The 22,808-nt window shown below is 39.2% G+C and overlaps 1 protein-coding gene across 7 annotated transcripts in view; it reads right to left on the reverse strand.

The window, feature by feature from the left end:
* Positions 1–22,808, reverse strand: part of pde10a (phosphodiesterase 10A) — a 69,361-nt gene that overhangs the window by 43,076 nt on the left and 3,477 nt on the right. For 2 of the 7 annotated variants that reach the window (XM_088421842.1, XM_088421841.1), the window contains exon 1: positions 7,683–8,052. The exons of the other annotated variants lie outside the window; for them this stretch is intronic. In XM_088421842.1, the coding sequence (XP_088277968.1) occupies positions 7,683–7,746 (64 nt within the window). In that variant the 5' untranslated portion in view covers positions 7,747–8,052. Of the gene's footprint in view, positions 1–7,682; positions 8,053–22,808 lie in introns of those variants that run through there. 7 annotated transcript variants of the gene reach the window in all.

Below are 22,808 nucleotides of genomic sequence, written 5' to 3' on the forward strand. Positions count from 1 at the left end.
CAACATATTTCTCCTCTGCTACACGCTCGAGAAAAAAAATGAGTGAAAAGGGTAAAGGAGCACTTCTCTTGAAGCTTACACTGCCTGGCACAGAGTCAAGGGCAAGCTGCCAGGGTACTACTTTTCACTTTTCATGACAAGAGTCTGAGGCAGGAAGGGAGAGGATGTGTGAGGGGTGGGGAGTGGCGGGCTGGAAGCAGGGTGCGTGCGTCAGCAGCTCCGCCTGGGACTCCCTTGCCAGGAGGTTTGAAGCATGTGCTTCTTATCTTATCTACCGTGTGAGAGGGGCGCAGCACAGCGGCCAACACCGACATTCAGTGGGCACCAAGAGCTACGGTGAATAGGCTTTGATTCCACTCTCACACTTTTCACCTCATTTATTCATCAAGCCAGGAAGAGTGTGTGTGCAGGTGAGTGCACACACATGCTTCTTCTACTCCTCTGCAGTTTGTGTCCTGACCTACACTGCTAAATCAATACAAGTCAGCTCAAATGTGTCAGATTAATTAGATCATGGGTGTCAAACACATTTTAATCCCGAGCCAAATTGTACTTCTAGTTTCTCTTAGGGGGCCGTTATGGCTGTGGAGGCAAATAAATTTTATTTGTGATCATCACACATTAACATAATTTTGATTTGAGGACAACTTGTAAAGTTGGTATGTTACAGAAGTGGACACTTGGTCTACATTTATGGACTGTCCATCAGTCCGTTGCCGACGCACGCCCGTTTTGATGAGTGACCTACGAATGACAGGAATGGTAAAAAAACGGTAAATTAAACATAAAAGTTGCAATTTTCTTTCATCGTTGTAATCGTTAGAATAGACATTACGTCAGATGTCCATCATGGAACCATCACCCCGCCACGCCCCTTTTTACTCACTGAAATTTAATTCTACTAACTTGGGTGTTTATCTGCTCTATTGCCAAATCTTTATAGTTCCAACTGAACAACTAACAATAGTCAATTTACAGTACCACCAAGCAGTGGAGACATATGTTCAGTTGAGTGAATAACCCGAATCAGTTCAATTCACAACTTGTCATTCACAGCTATAACACAGCTGACTTTACAAGAGATTTATTTTTAGTTGCTCCCCGTCTTAGTCCTGCAAGATAATTGCAAAAAAAATCTTTAATTCCCTAATTAAAGACTTTTTTTTTTTAGTAAATTCAACCTCAGCAATACTTTGTTTCACTTGTAGTGTATGCGACTGATGAATTTTAGACAAACGTCAATGAAACCGTCTCCTGTAGTTGTAGGGCAGGCAGTTATAAATGAAAACGGCATGTACCATTTCAGAGTAATGTAGAGCATGGTATTGCCATCCAGTGGACATGATTGCACTCATGTCCCCTGTATTAAACATGATGGTGTACTACAGCCTAGGCTTAAACCCGTTAGCTGGCTTTGTTTTCGTGTTACACTTATATAACTGTGTTGTGTTTGAATTGCATTGTAACTGTAGAACTAGAGAAATGGTTTTACTTTTAAGTGTAAATGAAAAAAAATTTGCATGAGCGCAGACAGCCGTAGACCAGCGCCTGACGAATGGCGAACCAGAAAAAAGATATCAAAAGTCACCCTCCAGTGGTGGTGGAAGGTTGGGTAAGAATATATCGACGGACTGATGGACCAATGGATAGAATTTCGTCTGGCTTGAAGAAAATGACGGACCGATGATGACTAAATGGGTGGCCAGGGTGTCACAACACCTCAGCGAGGGTGGCCAAGTCAGGGTTTCATTAAATAATATAATTGCTTTTTTTATTGTATAAATTTAAATGTAAATATGCAGTTAAAGAAAATAACTAGCAGTTGTGAAGCAATCAAAGAATGTTGCCTGAACGTAAATATAAGACAGAAAAAACACATATCAAACAGTTTCCTTAGGTGATACATGATAAATAGTTTCAATTATGATTAATTATTATTATGATTAATTTTAAACATGTCTCACAGTCATTGGGATGCCCATATATACTACATTATTAGAGAGAGAGAGAGAGAGAGAGAGAGAGGATCTCCATGGAAATGTAATTTGCATTATTTCCACTTCTTTAGCCCAGGTCATTACACATAAAGGGCGGGGGCTATAAATGGCAAGATGAGATGTAGATAAGATCTTGGTATATGCTCACGGGCAAACGGTGACACACAACAGACACACATCAAGTGGACCATGACCTTTCACCTCTTGTGACTGCGGCGCAATCCATCCACGTTCTCTCCCGCTCATCCTGTTCAGGGTTATCGAAAAAGTTGAATCAAACCCAAATGGCAACAGACTCCATCCTGGACTGATCGCTTGTCAACCGCAGGCAATTACAAAAGTGGCATTGAGCTCAAATGTAGCCTGCGCCAGCTGCATGAATGTGAACCCAAACCATAATAATTCCACATCAACTTGTTTCGTTTGATGAGAATTCCAAGGATGGCACCAATCATTAAGGTTCTGAGTCAGCATCTTATCCAAACCACTGGTTTGATGTACGTAAATGCCGTGACGCCAAAACCCCCCTCCCGCTAACTCCACTGCTTCCCAGAGCCCCGTCGATGGGGTCGCGTTCGTCATTGCACATCTGGACTGATGTTGAACTGATGGGAAGCTGCTAATGAGAACCACAGAACCCAGATCCTCTGTCTTCTCCTGTATCACATTTTTCAATGAGCTCCAACATGAGGACAAGTTGGAAGGGAATCTATCTGTCTGTGGCCTTTTCCCATCCCCTCAGATACCAAGTCTTTGACCAGCTGACAAAAGGGGTCAACGGATAGAGGATGCCTTGAGAAGAATGTCATCTGTTTTGTCACTAATATCATGCACTGTGCCCTGGCTCTGATCCAGCACTCCGCAGATTTTACATACAATCTTTCAAACTGCATTTCAGTCTTATTTTCTTTGGCTTCTTCAACTTGATGTTTTTAAAGCAACTGAAAAGGTCTTGCTCCAGGGCGCCCCCAACGGTGCTTTATGTAAACAACATCCAAGTCACTGCTGTCAAATGTAAATCGTGACATCCTGAGAAGCGTTTGGGAGGATTTTTCATATCGGCTTGACGTTGTCCATGATGCCGGCAGCGGCCATATTGAGCCCTTTTTAAACATAAAAAACTTGTTATGTACAACAAATTCAATTTGAGTTCTCTATTGTGTTTCATTTTTGTTATAGTATCACATGAGGCTTTTTGCATATTCTCTTTGAATCAGCCTATGCACTTACATTGTCGCTAAAAAACTGAAAAATATGTTGAAAAAAATGCAGTGAACATTTCCTGCCTGACAATGTTCAACATTCTTCATCCAGTTTAGCAATTTATGGAAAAAACAGTTGCGCGGAAAAAAAACAAACAAAAAAAAACTAAACAAATCACTGCGCGATCACATTATGGTTGACCTTAAATGAACATGGCTGTCTAACAAAGTGGCCATAGAAGACACTACAAACAGCTGGAACAACTCTTGGATGTTAGGCATACTTGGGTCACAACGAGATGAGCAACAACATACGTCAACATACCCAAGTCTGCATTAGTTGGGTAATTTTACAACACGTTTCAGTTTAGAAGGGACAAACAAAGATAAACATATGCTGCAAAACAAACCACCTGTTTGGCCTGCCAAAATGAAGGGCCACATGCCATAGCTTACAGTATAGTAACTAACTATACTGTACAAGACTCATGTCATGATTTGTTCTATTAAAAATCCCATAACGATTATATACAGCCAGTAGTAGACAAGCAGGAAACTAAGAAGAAAATATATTCATTTCCAGCATATCATTGTCATCTGGACAAAACGGCAAAAAAAGACAAGTGCAAAAAAATGCAAACACAATGAAAGAAAACCTTTGCAAAAAATAATAAAAAATACCGACCACAAAAAAGATTCAAAACAAAAAACAAACATACACACATACAAAACAGCTGTACTGTACTGACAAAATATGCTGCAAGATGACACCAAACAATGGTGCGATGCCACTCGCTGGCAGGACCTTGACCAATCTATCACACAATAGGGATGCGGCATATATCACCCATACTGGAGTGGCATATACAGTACTACACATTTTTTTTAAATAAATAAATAAATTTACAGCATTGTGACTTGAGAGATTTTGGCCTGAGGCCAGAGATTTCTTAAATCAAAAAGGAATAGGGAATAAGCAACATCATGGCCTATGGCTTTACTTTTCCTTCGTGAACTTTTATTTAAAACTCAATTACTTTTTGAATGATATGTCTACAAAGGAAATGGTGGCTGAAGACCAAATTTATGCAAACTAACCGTGATTTTGTATTGCTTCCCACACTTACGTCTATAACATAATAGGAGCAGTGTAAACACATTACTATTGAGACTTGGGAATTCTTTCTATGTATACTAACCTAGTGGTGGACAAAATATGTCAACATTTTGGAGCTAATTGGTCCTCAGTTTATAAAATATTGTGATTCCAATCAAATTACTGGTCTCTCTGTGACATTTGAAGTAAACAATGCATGGTCTGCATGGTCTTAACCTGCGTGGTCTGAGTGACTGTCGGCGGTTAAATTTTTAGCCTCAACAAAGACAGGCTGTTTTTCCAACCCTTTATTTTGCCCCCTCCAGCCCAAAGACCTAAAACCCCGACTCTTCCATGTCAAATAAGATTGTCGTATTCTGAGGTGTGCTACGCGTGGACTTGTCGCGGTAACAATCTTAAACAATGAAGACTGACAATCTTAAATATTAAAGGCATTCAGTATTGAAACCAAAACTGAAATGAAAATGTTTGACCAAACCGAAAACCGACAATGAAAAACGCTTGGTCAATTAATTAATTAAGTATTGTAAACACAATAGTGACTAAATGAACCATTTTGCAGTTATTAATGCTTTGACAGACTTTGCTTGCTTTAAAGTCTGACTGCGTCTGAATGTACCACTTGTACTGCATACAGAGTTAGCGGCCAGCGCTAATGTTGGAGACTTGTGACATATCATACAACGACAAGATAATTCAGTAGCAGTTTCTTAGCATCTTTAATCTGCGAGTGAGTCCGATTTCTTTTTTTTTTTTTAATGGTAGTGTGTTGATGTCGTTACCTCAGGGATGTGACAGCAATAATAATGGAGTCCCGAGGACTCAAGCTAGCCAATCTGCTGCCAGAGCAACAAAGGCTAAATTCAAAATGAAAGCCTTCTATGGCCATTGCATTATCGTCCATGTATTATTTAATGTGTGTGTGTTTCTTTAATTCGACCTGTGCAACACTTGATGTTGTTAGTCTTCCTTGGTATGTCCTTTTTTTGTAGTCCCAGGACAAAAAGCCTGGCAAGTCGGAAGAGCACTTTTCTTGTCCCTCTAAGATGCTTTTCAATTGTTGCCTATAAAGTGATGCGACTCACCTCCTTGTGTGCTCAGGAGAAATTCAAACAGATGCTTGCTGGTTTTTGTAAAATCACAACATCCGTATTTGGATGTATTGTTTCAGGTTTAATTGTCTTTTAGCCGAAAACAGAAAATGCAATTTTTGCCATTTTCTGCCCAAAATTTGCAGTGGCTGAAGGTTTGCTGAATTTCTCCCAAAAATCTTCATATTTTTGGCTAAGCCCACGATTGCCGAGCTGTTTGACCCCATGAATTGACATCAACCAAATGTAGACAATCCAACAAGCGCCCTTACTGACCGAGGAGGAGGTGACAGTGATTGAAACAAAATATCTGCTTTTGCTTTGTTTCCTCTAGGTGGCACAGGGAGGATTGAGCACGAAGCACCAATCAACTTTCAGTTTAGGATCTACAGCTACACCACCTACCCAATTGTTCCTTATTGTGTTTCAACCTCATGTTGGGATTCTGCTCCAACTGGATGAGCTCCCCAGTACGCTTAGGCATTTTCCCAGTAATCCTACATTATCTACTTCTTCCTGGCAATTTTCATGGCGCTCCCTTCCAAGTTATTAGTTGAGCTTTATGTTCCAGTTTAGAAGGTATATTTTCTTCTACTGTTGTCTTAAAGGCCATTGTTCTTTTAAGTCAAACTGTAGGCTACTTTGAGGTTTAGTGGTTGTTTATGCAAAGGTAATGCATGGACATTATAACTATAATTTCAAAATAATAATTGTATAATGCAACGCATTACTTTTAAATGACAGCATTTAACTACTAATACACATTCAGTATTGAAAGTCACTCGTCCAACGCTTTATAGAAGGCATATTATTCCATCTCTTGCTTTTTTAGAAACAAAAATGTATATATTTATGTAAGCGCTGTAACACTGGCTATAGTACAACAATCAGACACCCAACAATGTGAAAAAATAAAAATCAAATAAGCCATGTTCCCTCTGTGTATACTCAGTGAAACTCAGTTCATGCAAATACTACGTCTACTTCTAGTACTACTACTACCTATAATAATAATTATTCTTTTTATCATTATTATTATTATTATTGTTATATTTAATAATAATAAATTCTATATTTGTACTAAATACCCAAAAAGCATGATTGACTATGAGTGCTTTGTCATCACTCACATTTCAAGAAACGCACATTCCCTAAAGGTCACCGGACTCACTGAAGGAATATCTCAACTGCCGTGATAGAACGCGTGCAACATAATCGCAAATACTATCACAAACACAATGTTATCCTTGTGGTTGACTGTACTGCAGTGGCACATAGGAGATAACACATTGGGCTTCATTCTGAGATAGAGGTACAGTACAGGGCGAAAGTGGTGACTTTCAAAATATTATTTTGAAAGGACACTTTTCGTGTCACATTCTGGATAATAATATACACATATAGTTACTGCATTTGGTGATTAGAGATTGATGGTTACAGGTCAAATCTAAACACTTGCTTCAGGTTCTGAGATCAATCAAGTAAAAAGAATTGTATTGTATTGTATGTATTTTTACACAAGCCTTTGTTAGTTGGGTACCACTTTTCAGTTAACATCATTTGGTATCACTTATTAGGCATGGCTTGACATTTCACCATTTTTTATTCAATACTGTTTTTGCACATTTTATAGTATGTTCTTTAGTGATTTTATTTTTGCTAACACTTATGGTTTTTCTTGCACTATTATTTGTTTTGCTTGTTACGGTTTTTCTTTTTAATTAAATCTTCAGTAACGTGTATAACACAAAAATAATGTAAAAGTAAAATATTTACACTACTCCTTAATCCAACTACTATTTGTTTATTTATTTTGCTAATATACTTCTATAGATGTCAGAGTAGAAATTATTGACAGTATGTTTTGAGCGTAAAGCGGGTGGGGAGGCGTGTACCGGCTTTGAATTCTCCATGCCTTACTACATTTACGGGAAATGTGGTTATTAATGCCTATCTAGAAATTGATTGGGCATTTCTTGGTTGGTTGTGTCACAGCCTTGCTTGACAGACCTCCGTGCGACTCGCAACTAACTCGCCGCATGTTTTATTAAAATGGACCGCACACGCTTTCCAAACAGCGAATCAGACTGCTTCCAGGTCCCCACCCGTGGACAAGCCATCAATGTGTCATTCATAAACTTAAGTGAGCTCACATGAGGAGACAAGACGTCAAAATGTCGATGCCTTCGCACGTAACTGTTGCTGCGCGCTACGCTCCAAGTCTTGGGCATCATCTTCAAAATGTGCTATATCCTGAAATGAAAAGTGTACCTACTTGCACCCAGGAAACAGTCCGTTAATCTTCTGAAACAGCTTGTCGAAGACGGACCATCTTCCATGTCGGACAGTGAGCGCAAACTGTGAGAGGAGCCGGGGACAAAAGTGCGCTAAACCCAACAACTACAAAAAATATTTAATAATGTTAATAATAATTAACTAACTAACTAAAAAAAAAAAAAAACTACTCCAGGACAAGACGGGTCCTCAATATTGTGAAGGGCGCGGAGGGTCGCGTGCTGCCCCCGCACCACCGCTGCCACCGCACCTCCACCCAGCACCGCTGGCCGAGGTGAAGCTCCAGTCCGTCCGCCTCCTCGGCGTCTAGCTCCGCCGTAGATGTGCACAAGACTGGGCGAGCAGGGGCGACAGCGGAGGAAACCAGCGCAGTCAAATACGCGCGCGTGCACACACGCGCACGCGGAGAGGGGAAGAGAGAAAGCGCGCAGTGTCAAGTCAGCCACAAGAAAACGTTTTCCGATTACTTGGTTTCACAATAAAATGACACTTTGCTCTGGGGCAATAGATTGGAGGTGCTCTGATGCACTTATTTTTTAACATACCCGTAGCTCACGTGAGCATGACATGTCCTTTTAAGGATGATACTTTTGTGAGTGGATAGAAATCTGAAAAATATTGGATTTTGAGAATGGACTGGAGCATAAATGGACCGCTCTGCTATACCCTATCAATGCAAGCCCTATGTTATTGATATACAATGATCGGTAAGGACGAAAAAAATGGAGAGTAATGTCAAAATTATGCTCATCTAATCTAACAGAGGTTCTTCAATCCAGGTGGAGTGAATAGTATGGAATTGGGCACTCCCTGTTGTGTAAATCCAGTGTACGAGACATTCAGTGGATGGCATGAGATTGTGTGGCGCATTAGTCAAAATAGTCAATATAGCAAGGTCTTACTCTTATCTAACGAGATTCCACGTACCGGTAATGTTTCTCTGTGTGACGTGAACAACATTTGTCTGCGTTACAGCTTCACTGAAGAGCTCCTGTCATATGTTCCTGCCCTTATACAGTATAGTATTGTTTGGCACGATCAAATTGCTAAATCCCTGACCGTACAACTCAGTCTGCTAATGTTATAGTCATCAATCGTACTGTAGGTTCTTACCATTCAAATTAGTAGGGCTGGAAATCACAATAAAAGTTAAACCAAGTTGGTCAATATCCTTTGTGAAACTGAGAGATACTTTGTTTTGACACCGAGTTTTGAAAAAACACATTCGCGGAAGTTAGCTGTTGATTACGTGTTCTTGATTATGTTTTTTCAAGGGATGGTCCAGTACCAATACTAAGTATCAGATAGATAGTTGTTGGCCTCCAAGTTATCGGGTACTTGTGACGGCGGCCGATATCAAGGCGTCCTCCTGTGGCTGTTTCAGTGTCAAAAAGGAGCAAATAGCATGCATGGCTGGTTCGAACATTGCAGTGGCATTTTTTTCAATAGGTTGTTGTGATTAGCGAAACGTTGAGAATGTCGGCCCCAGTTACTTGAGTTACTATTTTATTAGTGATTTTTGGAGGGCTATGACATCAGACACATGACACAAAAGTAAAAATGATCAATCTGTCATGTAAGAACACCTTATGGGATAAAATAGCCAATATGATCTTTCAAACCGATACGATCGTCTTGATATTGTGTATTTTTATAATGCAATTTGCATAGCGTATGTATATGTTGTGTAAACTCTTTATTCTCTTGTATGTGACACTGCTCGGGTGCTGCTGCTTCTTAATTGCCATTAGAGGAGAAAGTTATATTGTATTGTATTGTACTGTACTGTACTACACTGTACCGTATTGTATAAGGACAAAATACAATTAGCAATTTAGCCTAAACAAATGAAGTTTACATTTGAATAACTCTCTAAATATGAATTTAAGATCTTTTTTTTTTTTTTTTTGGCCTCCACCTTTGTGTTGATACAATGCTAAGGAGGCAAGACCTTAGTAATATTTGGAATGGACACGTGCAATGTACCAGAGTAGGAATGGGCAATCCATTATTTGACAAAATGATGACAATATTTATGGAATTAATATCTGATTATCTTGAAGCAACTGAGGTAGAATGACATGTACTAATTTTCCTGTAATAAGGAGAAGTGCCTTCTTTGGCTTGATATTTTGATTTATGGAGTAATTCTAAAAGTAATTGCTTAAAATAGCATAGTGCTCATAAAGATAAAGATTTACTTTGCAGAAAACACCATTTTAAAGCCGATGCGAACATTACTTAAAAAACAACAGCAAATTACATAATTCCTATACTAAATGGTTGCAGGAAAGCAAAGTGTGAATGTGAATACAGTAGAAATCATTTAAAAATTGTAATCAATTACTTGATCCTAACACCGATTGTCTTCTGTTGTTCTAATGTAAGACCTTAGAGTTGAAAGAGAGTTTAGTACTTGTCTTCATGTGCATCAATTGGTCTCAACAGTTTGTGATCTAATCTACCATATACTGTACAGAACTGGAGTTCCATAGAGTAGTGGTTTTCAAACTGTTTTTCAGTCATGTACCCCCTGTAAAATATTTTTTTTCAGCCAAGTACCCCCAGATCAGCATAAAGGATTTTTGGATGAAAAAAAAAGGACGTTGAGTGTAGTGCCATCCTTGTCTGATTAATTAAACTTTGTCCTTTGTGTTTTCCAGGTTCCTCTCCCCAGAACACCTGATCCAAACGATTAGCACATTATCCTAATCAATTGAATCAAGTGTGTTTGGGAAGGAAGCATCGAAAACATGCAGCATTTATATTATTTGCAACTCCAGAAGATAAACCGATTAACATCAAACGTTTTATTTCTGGCCCGGCTACTCGAAAATTGCATCATTAACTCATTTTGAAGGCTGAAGGAAAAATAACGAATGCATTAGGAATTCTTCGGAATCATGGAATAGAACAGATTTTGACTTACAGGTATATGGAATGACTGAGCATGATAAAACATGCAATATTTCCAAAATTGACAAAATTGACCATTTTGAATGGCAGTAAATGAGCCAAACCATGGGCTAAATTTGACACCTATGGGGTGTACCTCTCAACCTCTTATTTGCAAGCATTTAGAAGGGACAGCAGTGTGGCATATTGAAAGTCAGCATCTTTTGATCATCTATGCAATAATTTAGCCTAATCGTATTTTGATTTTTTTTTTGTATGCTTTTCCTTTGCTATCACTCATCAAAAACATCAGCCAAAAGCCCATTTTGGGTCAAAATTTCCCAGGGGTTAAAGGTACTGTACTTAGTAAAGACAAAGTTACAGGTGATCTCTATTTCCACTGTAATAATCAGAGAAGAGGTGCTGGCGTGCAAAATGAAAAGAGCTCCATATCTCCCTGCCGTTCAAAGATGTGCACTTGACTTATTAGCACTGAGTGCGCCTCAGCAGCTCGCCAGAGTTGTCAGGCAACATGATCCAGCATAAACCCTCTGTGCCGCAGCGCTACATTCTGATCATATCGAGAGTCAGAGTGGAAGGTGTGGGAGCGGCGGCGGGTTACGTCAGAGTGTGCGCTATCAATCACAGGCATTCCTACACTCTCCAGCAGCTGGCCCATTCAGGGGTCACGTACTGGAGAACATAATGAATTCTCTGACGCATTCTGTTGCTTTTCACTTCCACTGCGGAAATCATGCAAAAAAAAAAAAAAAAGTACAAACAACTTGCTGTGACTCGTTCCCCCATTTTATTGTAGGTGCAATTTGGCAAATTGTGGCAAAAGTGTCATGCACGTGCGTACGCACGTGCTTATGTTTGTGCAATGCGTGACGTGGTAAGTGCATTGGCTGGTTGCAACGCCGCAACTGAAAGTTTACTTCAGACAAGCAGGGCGAAATAGATGAAGGAGCAAAATTTTTGTTTTAAATGCAACTTGACTGTGCTAACTTCATTATCTGTATATGGAAATGCGTCGCTCAGATTGCAGTCGGTCTGACGTCAGCATACTATAAGGGTCACTATCATATGTATGCTGCTAAAGGAATGGAAACCTCCAGTAACAATTATTCCCTAATTTGTTGGACGTCCAGACCTTTAAAGGCACTGGACAGAAAGACTAAAGTTTCCCACCTTAATGAACGGAACACACTGTCAGTTCATTATTTACTACAATCTGATTAGACAGGAAATAAATTCCCATTTGCTTAAGGCTCAGGTAACAACCAATCATGACTCACTAGTTACCTGGGTCCGGTCATGTGATCTTTCCAAGCCGTACCACAATAGATCATTCCCTGAGCCGTGAGCACATGGGATTCCATTGTTTTGGTGACAAGTGAAAAAGTGTGTTATAAAGGTATTAATTGTAGACAAAAAATTATTTGGTTATCAAACTAATTATAAACAAAACATAGAAACGTTTTACTGCAGAATAAGTTTCGTATCCCATGAACATGTGTGAATATCTTTTACGCATAGGGCAAGGTAGCTTAAAATCACCGGTTAAGCACAGGGGAAACTCTAGTCCTTGGGGGCCGGTATCCTGCATGTTTTTATTTCCAAAACACCTGATTGAAGTTACTATTTCATCAGCGACCTTTTCAGTAGCTTGAAAATGATCCTAATCATTGGAATCAGGTGTGTTTGAGAGAGAAATGTTGAAAACCTGCAGAACACTGGCCCTCGAGGACTGGAGTTTGACACCTGTGTTTTAAATAGTTGTTGTTCCTTGATGAATAAAACTGGTTAAAAACCACGTGTTCATTATTTAAACTTTACTCGGATAATATTTGCTATTTGTTGATGATCTGTGAGGTATGGGGAAACTGCAGTATGTAAACAAAAAAAATATCAAATTTGTGAAGAGGGTAAACTCTTTTTGTGCACTATATCCTATTTTTACTTGAGTCTTATTCCTGCAGGAATGTGAAATGTATCCGAAGACTTAACAGCCATTGCTTAAATTCTAACGCACCCCTAAATTTCTGTAAAATCCTGAAAATTCTAGCCTTTTTAGGAGTTAAAAATAGAAAAAGATGTGCCTAATAAAGGCCGTTTTACCCGTTTAGACTGTCCGCCTTACCCAATAAAGGGTTACATTCAGTTTAGAACCGTGTGGAACTGGAGCCGAGCCCAACCTACTGGGCAAAAATCAGACTACACCCTCATCTGGTCACCAGTCATTCACAGGATACATTGACAGACAAACATTCGCACAGACGCTGAGTAGGAATTTAACCATACACAGTCTACACTGAAGTCAGATGAGAAAACCCCTCCGTGACTCACCGTAGAATAGAAATTGAACAATGTGGATGGCAAGCTCTTTAGAGCAGCGTATTCACTGATTTTAATTATAAAACAAATGCTTTAAAATGTTCCCTGCAAACTTTGTGTTTGGGCGTTCATAAGCTTATGTGAAACGGTTCTGGATGAATAACCTAAAGGGAAATGTGGGAGATCACAAGGGACGCCACATCTCTCCCTCTGACCCCCCCGAGTCAAGCCCTACTCATCCATGAGTGTTTTTGAAGGATGGACTTATACATTACAGTATACAGTATGTCTTTTTGTCTGTCACATGGACAAAGTAGCTCTTCAAATTGTTGCCGGCGCTCGTGTCCACAGCGGGATCACCATCTGACTCAAAGCGGTCGGCGGCCATGATGAAACATTCTATCCTCTTGGCTGTTTTAGAACAAACATCCTCCTGATGACTGCAACCTCTGTCTCCCGGCATCCCCAGACATGAGCGCTTGTTCACACACTCACATTTGCCCCAACCCCTTTATAACCGACCTTATCCACTTAAGTAAATTTCCAATTCACGGAAATGCGCAGACTTTTTTTTTTTCGGTGCATTGCATACATGCTCGCGCACAGACCTGAGATGTGAGTGAAACATTTACAGATCACATGCAAGCAGAAACATGAACGCATACACACACAGAGGTGCATAGTCACATTTACAGAGGCACACAGGCACACTCTCACACATCACATGCAGAACACACACACATGCATGCACACACACACGCCACAGAGATTTTCAGTCCCCTCCCCCCCAAATGAATAGTCTGTTCTGACAATCCACAGGACAGCCGGCGCATTGACGTCAGAGGCAGGCCCATGAAAATACAGGGTCCCTGGGGGGCTGGGGGAGCTATGCACATCTTCACAGCTTGGCTCGTAACTAGCTCGGCGACCAAGCGTCAGATCACGCTTACGCCGGGCCTTTTATTTGTCTGAAAATGCAGTCATTACAGAAGATGACGAAGAAGAAGCGCTACATTTACACAAAGCTCGGCGTGGAGACATTAGCATGCGACTGCATTGCGGATCATCTCACTGTGACGTCAATGGACGTCATCGTGCGCCGTGATCCATTAGGACAAATGTGAGATAAGTACATAATTTAGGTTAATGGAAATACAAATCAGAGCACATCATTAAAGTAGCTGCCTTGTTAGAGTGACTGTCAAACTGAAGTAAATGAACACACCCAAAGGGGACGCGCAGGCCCCGGAGAAAGTATGACCTCTTTGTTTATAATGCAACGTTCTCGACACCTTTGTTTAGATTTTACTGCAAAGTCGCCATCACGACATGAGAGGCATTTATCTTGCACTTTTCTCTCTTGCTGCCATCTACAGTATATCTGAAATTATGTAACAGGCATTGTTTGACCGGCTAGACTCTTCTGTGTACCGGGGATTTTTTTTTCTTTTTCTTTAACTTGATGCAAAATGCTCACATATTTACCACAATTTTGCCCATTGTGCAGTGGTAATGAAATTAAAACAAGACTTATATGAAGAAAACCTTTAGTGAGAGTCAGCGAGAAGGAAAATAACAAAGATTTGTTTTACGCTGTAAAACCAATCATTTGCTCATCGTTTTTCTTTTGAGTATATCAGGAAAAGGGGCAGCAATAGTGGTTTAGCCTGTGCGCCTCACAGTTCTGGGGTTCTGTGTTCAAATTTCGGCTGCGCTCTCCCTGAGTGGAGTTGCTATGTTTGCCATGCTTTCTTGGGAGAGGCTCATTAACTATGAATTCAAGACAAAACAAGCGAGTTACATTTTGCAAAAAATAAAAAAAGTAGCCTTTACAGCGATTCCCAAATGGGGCACAAGAAGACACTTCGGAAGGTACATGAGATTTTAATAGGAGTTCTGAAGAAACCAGCACATGTAATTTCACAATATTTACCGCTGTGACCGGAAAGTTGATTTTCAAATTAAGAGTACATTTATTGAAACATGAAGCAGCTCAACGCTAAAATGTGGTGGATTCTTTTACAACACATATGCCTATTTTTTTTACTATTCACACAGATCTACATTGTCATTAGTGACAGCATAATCTATTTTATGGAGCTGGTGAATAATAATAATAATATGCCTTTTGATACCTCTACAAATGTAGTTCCAAAGTTCAAATGTAAATTAGATACAGAGAGCATAGAACTCTGTTTTGAATCTTTTTTTGCCCTTTAGGTGGTACTTGGCTGAAAAAAAAAAAGAGTTCACTAGGTGCGCATAGTTGAAAAAAAGTTGAGAACTACTGGTCTATTATAACGTTATATTACATTCATTTTGAATGTAGCATTAAAATTTGAACTGATGGTTTTTTCACATAAGTACTTCGATATTTCGAATTGTTTGCAGTTCCAAAATACTGCGTGCTTGACTTTTGGGTATTGGACGGATTACAGCACATGATGCACATGATCTAATATGTCTTGCAGCAGTCGTGCAGCCAGCGCGGCTCGTCGAGAGGAAAGAGGCTGATCGCATGAGGGGTTGCCTTTTATGGCAACCCGAGTATGATAGAGGTGGCCGACTTTGGTACCGGGTGATGCTGTACTTCTCTGCATCTTGGGGCATTATGAAATGGCGGCAATTCTGCATCCAGCAATAAGTGGTTTTGTGCTGCGTTAATTTGACACTATCCTGTCCATGTCCGGGTTAATTTAACTTAAAGGGTGTCGTTCTATAAATCTAACTAAATGTAATTTTTAACCTAACACAATTTAGCATTTCTGAAAACGTAGATGTTTGTTAATTATTAAACTGAGAAAGAATGTGTTTGTAATTTCAAAGCGTGAGTCATACCTTGTGTAGACAGAATACATCACACATGTATGTGGAGCACTGCAATGCAAAGCTTAGACTGTGATTTAAAATAAAAACGAGGAAAAGATGTTTAACTCAGTAAGACAAAAAACATGATGAAAGATGGATGCGAGGCTTGGTGGGGGCCGGGGGGGGGGGGGGGGGGGGGGGGGGGTGTCATCCGTGTGTCTGTGTGTGTGTCTGTGTGAGCTAGGTGGAGGGGTGGGGGGTATCTGCGTCAGAGCAAAAGGAAATGAAGTCAGAGACGGGAGCAGGCGTGCTTGAGCAGGAGATGCTGTTACCGCCACTCACAGCAGCCATTCGGGCCTCGCGACGTCTACGTCACAAAGCTGGCACTAATTATGTTCGTCTCACTGTGTCGCACACATGCACACATGATGTGGAACGGAATTTATTCATGTGCATTAAACACACACACACACGAACATACACACACTACACTTTCTAATGACCTTTAAATTACCTTGACTTGGTGTGTTTTATTTCAAAGCAAGTAAGATGTAATATTTGGTCTGTCTAGATGCACTGTCAGGAACACAGGACTCCTCAAATGTGCTTTTATGTAGTTTTATATAGTACATCAGAGGGTGCAAAGTCGAATTTCACTTGTCAAACAATTGAGTCTTAAAATTAAAGCAAACGAGGACAACAAAAGTGGTTGGTGTCGTACAAGGCTTTAGGAAGTTTTGTGAGTCTTCACTGGTCATTGATTAACTCCACGGATGTGTTTGGTTATTTCGGTGATTTGTGGAGCTCCTACATAAGGTTACCACTGGTTTCAAGAGTGGGAAAATGGCATATCAGCAATAGTGAAAGCTATGTGCACATATCTGTGCTGGATGTTCGCTAAAATAAATAATAGTACGATTTTTTTTTTTTTTTTTTACCTAAAACGTCCACACCAATATTAGTTATTACTGTGAATATTGACAAATATTGATTCATCAAATGGTATATTATTTTTTAAATACAAGCCCTAATGTCTTACATTTACATGACAGTAATATATAAAAAAAAAAAAATGTTAGAAAGGTTGTATGATAGTGGTTTTTGATTTTGTAGGATATTCACATTTCTTAGGGTATTTTATTTCATGACCTGAAAATACTAAATATAATTTTAAAAAAATCAACAAAACATCAACATTTTGAAAAATGTTTTTGTTGGCCATTTGGCCATTTAAAGACCACTTTTCCAAAATGGGTTTTTCTATGCCATTCTATTGTTGTTCCATTGAGACGTTTTTCCCAAATCAATTACATAAATACCAATGAGCTCACCTAAATACCATGGCTAATTTATCCACATTTCAAGCTTTAAAACTTTAAAAACTTCCTACTAATTCACTGCTCAGCCATTTACAATTGGATTTTTGACCTCTATAGCCATCAGTAACAGGGAAAGATTTGGTTTGCTTTATTGGTGCGCTGGTTCATGGAGAGGTCCACACTTTTTTAAGGCCTGAAGTTATAATCGATTGCAAGTTATTTTGCTGATTGTCAAGTTACTCAGCTCGCTAGTTCGAGAACCACCGATGTACAAACTTTTACTCTTTTTTTTCAAAGGTATTTGGACTGAACCATTATCAAGCCTAGAAGACTAGAGAAAAGCATTTTTACTTGGAGGCGTTATATAAAATCCATATGTGTTATGTGCCTGTAACCACTTACAGTAAATTAATAATGAAAGCATGACTAATCCTAGTTTTACAACAGTAGTTAGCAACTATAGTATCTGTACTATTTGTAGTTAGGGGGATGCTCAATAATCGATACAATATTTTCTTAACAATTGGATCAGTTGTGTGGAAGTTATAGCTACGGAAAAGTTTTAACCTGCAGGCCTCCTGTTGACTTGGTCCAGGTTTGCAGTCTCAAATGATGAACAGCAAGACATGAGCCGTTAAATTTTATCTTGAAAACCTCTGGGCAGCAATAATATTTTTCAAGCAATATTCGTATGGAAACAGAAGATTAGAAGAATCAGGGTGAAATTCTCCAATTGAAATAGTAATGAAATATTGAAAACAAACAGATCATCATTGTGGAGAAGATTTTGTCAAAATGAGCATCCCTGATAATATTTGTTGTGCAGTATAGCAAAGCACAAAATAATTTCATAAACACACTCATTCGTCTTTTCCTAATACAAATCCTGCCTACTTCTATTGCCGCTCAATTGTGACCTAGATTTTTGCATGTGTAATTGGAGAGGAAGACGACGGTGATGATGAACATGTGCTTCACAAGCGCTCATTTGCTTCACTGACGTCACTAGGCCACGGAAAACGCTTCATTGTCCAATCTTGTAAAGCTGCAATATGAGGTGTGTGTGTGTGTATGTGTGTGTGTGGTTAGTGGTTTGAAGGGGGCTGCCACATGTCTCTCGTGTTTGCGTCATCATGTTAAAAAAAAATCAAAAGGTATTTCATCCCACAGGCCACTTGAAGTTAACAGCACAAATCTATTCACGTGTACACGTGCACTTGTGCCCACTTTTGTGTGTTCTTGTTGAAGACGCACACACACACACACACACACACACACACACACACACACACACACACACACACACGCAGTGGAGTAAGTTTGAAAGGAGCCTGTCGCCTCTTGTTTGTTGTGCGAACCAGCCAAAATTAGAGAAGTGACCTCTTCAATAAAGAAGTGATGTCAAAGGTTTTGTTGCACAAAGATGCCCTGTATGTACATATGTCAAGTAACTCGCACGACAGACTAAAACTAAAATTGACTTGAATCCGAATAACCGTTGAGGATGATGCTTTCCTGACATAGAAATACCAAATGAAACTGTCGTTATTTTCCCAACTTTGGTCATTGTTTATATATTTATTTAATTACTGTAATTTAACACCCCCATACAAATGTTTGCTGATTTTTCTGCATGGTAGTTTTGACTCAACTTAAATCACGGTTTGTTGCCATGAGGAATTTAGCATCAAGAATTTGTCTCGACTTTTAACAATTTTGAAACGCTAGTTCATGATTTATTACTCTTTTACTATAAACTTAAGCAGGAAAAGTGTCTTGTAGAATTTTCCCATCGGTCGAGAATAGATTAAATTGCAGTTCTGGAAAAACATTATCACCAATACATGTTAAAAATTATTGGCCTGTATAATAAGATTTTTTTTGTAACACGTTTTGCATTTGCATCCTAAATGAATTACTCTAAAATAAAATAATGCTACATGTAGGACATTAGTCTCTGTGCCTATTTAGTGCTAATCCAAATGCCATGGCTTGGCAGAGGGCAGCAACAGTGTGACAAATTTATCACTGCAAGCAAGCTTTTGACTAACTTTAAATATGAACTGAAATCTGAAATTCCATCAAAGTAACATAAAAACACATAGTAGGATACTAAATGTTTGTGTGGTTATCTGGAAAAAGCCAAGTAATTAATGACATAATTAATGACAAAAAAAAAGGTCAAAACTGAGCACTAATCTCAACACTATGATAATTGTTCATCGCAGGGTTTAGGGTTTGGGATGTCTAGTGCCAAGAAATGAGGGAGTGGTTGAGAAGACAAGTGGAAGTCGGCTGCCTTGCACCAGCCCTCATCACAAGCCAAATAAAGTGAGTATGAATCATAGGTGAGAAATATGGTCGCTGACGTCCAGGCTTGTCAGTGTGTCTGCCAAATAAAACGAGGAGTCAGACGTCAGTTCTGCGATAACACATGGCTACACACACACACACACACACACACACACACGTATATTCGCCATGCACCTCACACTATAGGTACCATTTGTTTAATGAAAAGTGTATCTTTAATACATTCTCAAACTACAATATAGCTGAATATACAGTGTGTGTTTGTTTTTATACTGTTTTGTTTTTCACGTCGTAATGGGAGGGGGTTTGCATGTATTACACATGATATCGTTTTGTAAGGTCTTTCAGGAGTCTGAATGGCTTCTTAAATCTTCATAAACTTTCACCCATGAACAACTGCATCAAAGCGCGTCCCCTCATGTTACTCATCTTTTATACTCTAGCGCCACCTAGTGTCTTCTGTCGAGCTAGTTTATGCAGCGTGAAAGAGGCATTTTATGAGATTGAAGAGGTTTTAAAAGTCACAAGTTCCATTAAATATATAAGGACAGATATGATATAATGGAACTGGAGGCATCGTTTATTTTCCAAGCGCCTAAACGTAACCTGCAAGTTACACCAAAACCACTAGTAGGCAGTATCAACCTGAACACGCAAAGGGAAACTCGATTTGTCCACAAAGATGACCACGACACACATCTTTTACCGATAGCGGCAAGCCCGTCCATTTTTCTCTTATTGATGATATAAAAGTAGCAAACGCATTCCTCTATTTAAAAGGAAAGACATACTACATTACAGACCTGCTTTTTACCTGTGACTCTCAAATATGAAAAAATAAAAATCACTATCATGTTTGATGATTTCATTAAAAATGTTTTTAAAAATTTCATTTAAAAAAGAGCCAGCAGTTGTTAATATGAATTTAAATGCGAACAATTAAAAGCGCAAACTCTTAATGAAATGATAGCATAAACCACAAATGCCAAAATAAAAAAAAGTTGGTTTCTTGAATATTCATCATCATTATTATTTATTGTGGGAAATTTTGTGAATGGAAATGGATGATGATTAGTATAATGATTATTATTGCATTAGTTGTAGTATGTAATTATTATTAATAGTAGTAGTTTTTTTCTTGTTTGTCTTATTATTTAAAACGGCTTGCAAAATAAAAACATCTTCAAGTCAAACATTAACGTTTAATACTTGTAACTTTCCTCTTTTGATTTGTAATCGTTTGATGGATATTAAATTCTAGCATTGACATAGCGGCGATGTACTGTATAGCTACACTACAACTATCCTAGCAAGGTGAGCAATGAAAGAGTCAAATTTGACGTGTCTGTCCCTGCAACATTTACTTTTCACTGATAATCATGGATAAGCAGCCAATGTAGTGTAGTTAGTGTGTAGTGATGATGGCGATAAATGACGACATGAACCTCTGTGTCTTTAGCCTTCTGTCAAAAAAATGCGGTTTGCATTAAAACAGACATGTAGCCACAGTGCCGAAAGCTCACATTTCTACAGTATATTTCCTTAGCGCAGACTGCAAGATAGTAGCATTTTGAGGGGGCGTGCACCCCTGAGCGGTCACAGATGTCAGGCACAGTCATGGCAAGGAAGTGCCCGTATTCTCCTTCTGCGTTAGCCAGAGGAAACTCTCACTTGGGTGTGGGCCCAGAATGAGCAAAAACCTAAACCTGTGATGCAAATGTCACAGAAGAGAACAGGGTGAATCCTGAAATGCGCTTTACAATCACTTTCAACTGACTGACGTATTTGTCATTGTTTCTTTGAGCGTACGATCATATACTCAAGTACAACATCTACATAGCCCGGTTTGTTGTTTTGCGTGTTGCATTTTGACACCACGAGATGGATTTCACACGCACTGATGTAAATGTTCTGTCCGGCCAGTACGGACATGATTTGTGACATCAAGTGTTTGGGAGCCAATGCGAGGCCCCCTCTCCCAATTCAGCATAGTGTGCTAGTATTGTGAGGAAATGACATGCCTCCAGGGCGCAAACACAGTGAATGGATCTTCTTGTCAAGCATGGAACTTCTTGCACCCACCAGTCAAACTCCCCAAAAGTCACATAGTTTGGAATTCAACCAAATCTCAAACAATGTGTGGAAATTATGCCAGCCTTGATCAATGCGGGATTTTCGTAATGCTGCCACACATATTGGCAACGGGGAAAAAGTAACGAAACCCATAGAATTGATCAGTGAACTTGTACCATCGTTGGAAATAGTCCAGCTGCGCAGTGCAACACACCCCGGATTTGTCATTTGCCAATCACAGAGCCTACAACAAACAGACAAACAACTTTTCCACTCACATTCAAACATATGTTTAACTTAGCTCTCTTTGTTTTACGAAAGTCAGTTGCCTATAGGTTTCATGTATGAATGTCTATTTCCCTCTCCATGCGTGATTTTTAAATGTTATTTTCCAGACAAACGGTGAGTCCAACCTGAGACGATTGTTAACATTTTCTCTCTATGCTGGATCTTCAGTTTACAATTGAGTCCAAATCATCCAAATGTGACAAACATTGATTTACACTATTTTCAGTACACTCAGTAAATGTCTTATGTCCTTTTTATGTCCAGGAAGAATCAAATCACTCTTTATTTACCATGTATATTTTAAGTATGAACAATTACAAAATCAACCAGAAACGACAAAATTGATTGTTCTCCACTTTTACCATAAATGCATGATAAGGTGTGCATATCTACTTTATTCCCATGCCCTATGGGCCATTGCATGAATTCTGCTAAAGACCTGACCTTAGAAGCTGATTGTTTATATGGTAACTGTTTGCATGTGTCCAGGGAAACATTGTGAAAACTACGGCAGAACGATATGGAATTTTTGAGGCCAAAAAAAACAAATACACATTATTAATGTGCACCCAATTTATTTAAATGTCTATAATGAATAAAACACAATTTTCTTCCTTGCAATGCATTTCAATATGTGTCAATTATAAGCAGAGTGTCACTATTAACAGGCAGGCCTGCTACTAAGTAATTTAGTGAAAAAAATGAAGATTTGCTGTATCTTAAATGACAGATCGGCAGAATGACCTAACCTGTATTAATGGTTAGAGTACATGAATGAAAAGGGGAATATACATTTCAAATATGGACAATTATTTTTGGCCAATGTTTGAGGGCCGTAATCAGTCGATTTAATCGTCTAGCAGACTAATCGGTCAGTCGTTGCCGCTTCTAATGCCACTTCCTACCCGTGTGTGCAGTGTGAGAGAATGACAAAAGAAAAATAAGACACCAACGAAGTGACTACTTTCTGAACTCTCAATTCAGATGTGAGACAATGAGCAATTTCAAAAGCACTGAGGCGTGTCAGTTCCTCCACAGTAAAAAAGTTGGTGGCGTTTTGTTCAAAGAGGTTG

Source organism: Hippichthys cyanospilos, chromosome 8 (assembly GCF_059441005.1).
Source record: "Hippichthys cyanospilos isolate Australia breed blue-spotted pipefish chromosome 8, RoL_Hcya_1.0, whole genome shotgun sequence".
NCBI classification, from domain to species: domain Eukaryota; kingdom Metazoa; phylum Chordata; class Actinopteri; order Syngnathiformes; family Syngnathidae; genus Hippichthys; species Hippichthys cyanospilos.